This window comes from Panthera leo, chromosome D3, assembly GCF_018350215.1.
Source record: "Panthera leo isolate Ple1 chromosome D3, P.leo_Ple1_pat1.1, whole genome shotgun sequence".
Classification (NCBI taxonomy): Eukaryota; Metazoa; Chordata; class Mammalia; order Carnivora; family Felidae; genus Panthera; species Panthera leo.
In genome coordinates, this window is record NC_056690.1 from 15,777,666 (window position 1) to 15,783,665 (window position 6,000).

General features: G+C 45.6%; 1 protein-coding gene across 3 annotated transcripts in view; it reads left to right on the forward strand.

Annotated features, from left to right (window-relative positions):
* Window positions 1-5,277, forward strand: part of TMEM233 (transmembrane protein 233) — a 31,006-nt gene extending 25,729 nt beyond the window's left edge. The window contains exons 2-3 of one of the 3 annotated variants that reach the window (XM_042910399.1): window positions 747-883; window positions 4,210-4,293. In XM_042910399.1, the coding sequence (XP_042766333.1) occupies window positions 747-883; window positions 4,210-4,216 (144 nt within the window). In that variant the 3' untranslated portion in view covers window positions 4,217-4,293. Of the gene's footprint in view, window positions 1-746; window positions 884-4,209; window positions 4,294-5,192 lie in introns of those variants that run through there. The other 2 variants (XM_042910398.1, XR_006195210.1) reach the window with 2 other exon arrangements.
* The last annotated feature ends 723 nt before the right edge of the window (window positions 5,278-6,000 follow it).

Genomic DNA, 6,000 nt, shown 5'->3' on the forward strand with positions numbered 1-6,000 from the left:
GTATGGTCTCTGACCCACTACCCAACTCTGTTGTAGCATAAAAGCAGCCACAGATAAACAAATGAGTGTATAGTAAAACAAATGAGTGTAGTAAACAAATGAGTGTGGCTGTGTGCCCAACAAACTTAATTTATAAAAAATCAGCAGACTGGGGGCACGTGGGTGGCTCAGTAGGTTAAGTGTCTGACTTCGGCTCAGGTCATGATCTCAAAGTTCATGAGTTTGAGCCCCGTGTCAGGCTCTGTGCAAACAGCTCAGAGCCTGGAGCCTGCTTCAGATTCTGGGTCTTCCTCTTTCCCTGCCCCTCCTCTGCTCATCCTCTGTCTCTGTCTCTCTCTCTCTCTCTCTTAAAAATAAGCATTAAAAAAGCAACAGTAGGCTGGACTTGACCCATGGGCCAGAGTTTGCAAACCCCATTCTGTTGGACGAGACATGCATACCTGTACATTAGACAAATATTTATCAAGAATCTTCTACAGGACAAATATGGCACCAGGCACTGGTACACTGTGCTCAACACCAGATAGTGGTCCCTGCCCACATAGCACTTCTACTCTAATAGGAGAGGCCCAATCAATCATTTTAATGTGCTATGATAAACGCTAAGATGAAAATAATCAGCAAGGGGAAGTAAGTCAGCCCAGGGAGGGCTTCCTGGAGGAGGTGATGATCAGATCAGCCTGAGAAACACATGTCTTTCCTTGTGGGTTGTCTGTCATCACCAGCTCTTCCCTTGTGTCCCCCAGTCTCTGAACAGCTACAACGATGGAGACATCGAAGGATCCAAGCGGCTTGGGAGGAATGCCAAGTGGGTGGCCATCGCCTCCATCATTATTGGCCTTCTGATCATCGGTATTTCTTGTGCAGTTCACTTCACAAGGAAGTAAGTAGGCTCTCTGAATCTGTCCCAGTGTAAAATGCCTTCTCCCGAATGCCCGTTGGAATCTGTTAGGACAGGTTAGGTTATGTTCTGGTAGCAAACGATGCCAAAGAAAAAGAGTTTTCGTTTTCATTTCACTGGTGTTATACAAACCATGTCGTTTTGTGGACAGTCTCTCCTCTGCTCAGGCACTCAGGGTCCAGGCTATCCAAAACTCCACCATCTTCTAGCTGCTCTGTGTAGAACAGGGGTCAACAAAACTTTTCCATAAAGGGCCAGAGGGTAAATATTGTAGGCCTCTGTCACCATCTCAGTCGTGACTACTTAACTGCCACTGCAGCACAAAAGCAGCCATATACAATATGCAAATGAATGAGTATGGCTGTGTTCAATAAAACTTTATTTACAAAAATTGGTATCTGGCCCATGGGCCATAGTTTTCCCATCTCTGAGAGACGAGAGAGGAAGACGGGAGAATCCCACATGGATTTTCACTGCCTCAGTCCCTTCCTCTGCCTTACCATCTGATCTGCTGAATGATTTCATGATTTTGACTCAACTAGCCGACCTGTTCTTACTGTAAGAGCAGAAGGGTTCCACATATTTTTGGTATTGCCAACGTGCTCTCATCTCACAAAGAGATGGATGCTGTTGCTGTTTCTCTCTGGATTTGGGCACATTTATCCTGATTTCTCTAACCAGCTCAGATGGGCTCCATCGGCTAGAATCAATGACACTTTCCATCAGAGGCTTGACAGGGGCAAGGTCGTGCAATGGACAATCAAGACCTGGAAATGACAAGCCCAGATCCGTCTCTGCCTCACTGTGTAGCTCCTGGCAAGGCAGATAAGGACTCTGAGAAATCTTCTAGCTCTTCCCCCAGAGCAGGGGGTTAGCCCCCACCCCCACACCATGTCCCTCAAGCTGAGAAGGTCAGCCTCTTTGACTTGGTTTCAGGAAAGCTCACCTGGTGGGCAAGGGAGGACGCAGACACCCGTCAGCCTGTCAAATCAGCCAACCCAACCTTGGCAGTCAAGAGGGTAGTCCATGTCAACTTCCTATCAGAGGAGCCAGACCCGGGAACAATCAGGGCGGCTGAATGGAGGGGAAGATGGGAAAACAGGAAGTGTCACGGGGGGGGGGGGGGGTGCGGGGAATAGATGGCTTTGACCTAAGAGAGGAAAAAGGGACACTAAAACATCTAAGGAAGTCTCTTGCCTGCAAGATGAAAATGGATGGTGTTGGTCTATGAAGAAGATGGGTAGAGAATAGATGTGCAGACACCAACTTTATCCTTTAAGGAAGGCATAATGTGCTCGTGTGTGAGTACGGGGCTGTGGGGTGTGGGGCCAACGGTGCCGGTTTGGCAACAGACTGCCTGGGCGCAGTTTCCCCCTCTGCCACTTACCTACTGTGACTGATGGTCAGCCAAGTGCTTAACCTCAGTTTCTTCTTCTGTAAAATGAGGATTATAGTAGTATAATCCATTTAAGAAGGCTATTGTGAAGGTTAATTAGATGACCCACAGCATGTGTATAGCATGATGTCTGTTCCTTAGTTGGTGCACAAAAATTGCAGACCATTCGGGGCACTTGGGTGGCTCAGTCGGTTAAGCATCCATCTCTTGGTTTTGGCTCAGGTCATGATCTCACAGTTCGTGAGATTGAGCCCCATGTCAAGCTCTCACTAACAGTGCAGAGCCTGCTTGGGATTCTCTTCCCTCTTTCTCTGCCCCTCCCCTTCTCTTGTTCTCTCTTTCTCTCTCAAAATAAATAAATAAACTTAAATATATATATATAAATGCAGGGGCGCCTGGGTGACTAAGTCAGTTGAGCGTCCGACTTTGGCTCAGGTCATGATCTCACAGCTTGTGGGTTTAAGTCCCGCATGGGGCTCTGTGCTGACAGCTCAGAGCCTGGAGCCTCCTTCAGATTCTCTGTCTCCTTCTCTGCCCCACCCTTGCTCACGCTCTCTCTCTCTCTCTCTCTCTCTCTCTCTTTCAAAAAACAAATAAACATCAAAAACATTTTTTATAAAGTTTTTATTTTTGAGAGAGAGAGAGAGAGAGAGACTGAGTGTGAGCAGGGGAGGGGCAGAGAGAGAGAGACACAGAATCTGAAGCAGGCTACAGGCTCTGAGCTGTCAGCACAGAGCCCGATGTGGGGCTTGAACCCACGAACTGTGAGATCATGACCTGAGCCAAAGTCGGATGCTTAACCGACTGAGCCACTCAGGTGCCCCAACATTAAAATGTATACATATAAATGCAAACCATTTACTAATCCTATTATTACTGCTGTTATCAACATGGCTGGGAGAGGACTTCAGAATTTAAGATGCTACCAAACAGAGCTCATGGCTTTGCACTCATGAGCTAATTTCAAAGGACAGTGTTCCAGGGGAAAAAGGCCAAGTCTTGGCCTAACTCCTGGGAACTTGTGAAAATACATACTGCCCAGATCAGTGTTGAGCTGGGTTATAATAATAGCAGCCGACACTGACATAGAACTTAATAGGCCAGCTACTGTCTAAGCTCTTACATGAATTAATCCCTGCTGAATCCCCACAGCAACCTCCCCACTTTGCAGATAAGAAAACTGAGACTCGGAGAAGAGAAATAACTTGCCTGATGTCTCACAGCTACTTAGAGATAAAGGCAGGGTTTAACCTGGGATAATCTGGCTCTGAAAGCTGTGTTCTTTTTTTCTTTTTAAACGTTTGCTTACTTTTGAGAGAGAGACACACAAAGTGTGAACAGGGGAGGGGCAGAGAGAGAGGGAAACAGAGTAACCGAAGCAGGCTCTGCACTGTCAGCACAGAGCCCGGTGTGGGGCTCAAACTCACATACTGTGAGATCATGACCCAAGCCGAGGTCGGATGCTTAACCGACTGAGCCACCCAGGTGCCCTGAAAGCTGTGTTCTTAACCACAGTGCCACATTGCCTCTAAGCCAATAGCTAGTATACTCAGTAACAAAACCAGGAGATAGCACTCAACTTGTGGCTAGCTCCAGAGCTGATTTATATGGGGGTGGTATGCTGACGTTTCAACCTACAAAAAGCAGACAAAAAGCAAACAAACAAACAAAAACCTGTGATGAGACAGGACGAAGGGTAGCAAAATCAAAACACTGCATGAAGGAAGCAGGAAGAACTGCAAGGAACACGCATGAATGTTCCCAGTTACAGCACAATATGAGTGGTGGGGACTGTGATGTTCGAGAGCACCGTCCAGCTGATTGTTACCACTTGGAATGCAGACCCCGTGGAGCCCATTTTTCAAAAGATATTAGAAAGCTAGGTTTTCATTTCGCATCTCCTGTTTTTTAGACGTTGACAACCAATTCACATTATGTAAACACATGGTGAGACCCAAAAACAAAGCAAGACGAAAAAACATACAAAAACCACATCTCCAGCCTGGACATCATCTGCTTTGCAGTCTCTGGTAGACAATGTGGCTTTCAAAGATCAGTTTGCCCATTAGACACCATCCAAGCAGTTCTACAAGGGACACAGAAGTCTTCACATATGGGGACTTTCTCCATTCTCAATATAAATATTTCTATCCGGAGATGAAGCATCGACCGGTATATGCTTGTGATTGAGATTTTGTTAGCAGTGGTTCCTAAGAAACAGTGTTTCATTGTGGTTGGAGCCTGGACTTCAGTCCTGGCTTTACTAGGATACAAATCCTACTTCTACTACATAGACCACCCTGGCAAGTTACTCTCTCAGCCTCAATTTCCCTATTCATAAAGTAAGGATAGAATTACTTCCCATCTGTATGGTCAGGTTCCCTTCAGATACCTTTCCCTCCATGTTATCAGAGAAAACAAAAATATCTTCCAGAGTTAGAATCCCAGGGAGAAATTCAAATATAAAGGCTTTGTGTGCGTGTGTGTGTGTGTGCGTGCGTGTGTGTGTGTGTGTGCGTGCGTGTGTGTGTGTGTGTGTGTGTGTGTGTAGGAAAGAAACTAGCCCGTAGAGAATGAAATCAATTCTATCTTCCATTAAGACCAATAACGGGCCAATTTCTCAGTAATCCTTTGAAATAAAATTTCCCAGCCCTAGGAGGAATTGAGTGGCAATGTGGAATTACTAAGACAGAGGTTTCTAACTTTAAGCTGTATGCGAGTTACCTGGGGAAGTTTAAAAGAAGTTGGTATCGGGGCCCCATCTCAAAAGATTCCAAGTCGCTAAGTCAGAAGTGAGGCTCAAGAATCTGCTTTTTCCAGCTCCCCATTCCTACCCTGGGGTTTAGACGCAGGTGGTCAACTCAACCCTCTTGAACGTCCTCCCTCCCAACACAGAAGGAAGAATGCGCTAACAGAAGCTGGCCTTTAACAGAGTGGCCAGTTTTCATTTACATCAGCAAAGTCATCATCCTAAACGTGTCGTATCTCATTCATTACCAAGGAGGGGAGTCAAGTTACCGCCAAGGAGAGTACCCACAGGAAGGCTCTTTTGTAACAATCCTCAAGGCAGCAAGGGCGTGCACTGAGGGGTTCTGGGGAAGTCTGACTTTAGAGGGGCCCAAGCCTGGATATGAGACAAAAAGCCTTGAATAGGTGACTTTTCTGATTCTCATTCAAAAACTGTCTGAAATAAACAGACAAGTCTGTTTAAAAACTGTCAAATCCTGCCTTTAAAAAAAATTACTCTTTATCCTTATCAACAACACCGAAACTAATCCCGAAGTCCTGACCTTTTAAAAAATTACTACGTGTCCTTATCGAGAGAACTGTAACCAATCCCTTCCCTCCCAAATGATGGAAATCCCAGGTGGATAAACGTGGGTCATAAGAGTCTTTACCCAAACTCAGAAAAAGGTCTCTTTCAATAGGATATCCATGTAAGCCATGTGGCAGTTAAAGAGAGATTTGGGACATCAAATCCACAAAAACTGGGAATCACTGACACTAAAATATTCAACAGCTTGGGACAGAATGTGGCACTCTCAGAAGAGAACTATTCTGGTGCAAATAGAATCAGAAACTTGCAGGCTCTCAAAGTCAGAAAATTCTCTGCTCTCCAGCTGCTGGGGAAAGGGGAGAAATGAATTGCACAGAGCTGAAAAATTTAAATGTTGCTGCAGTCTATTTATCAATCGAATCGTTC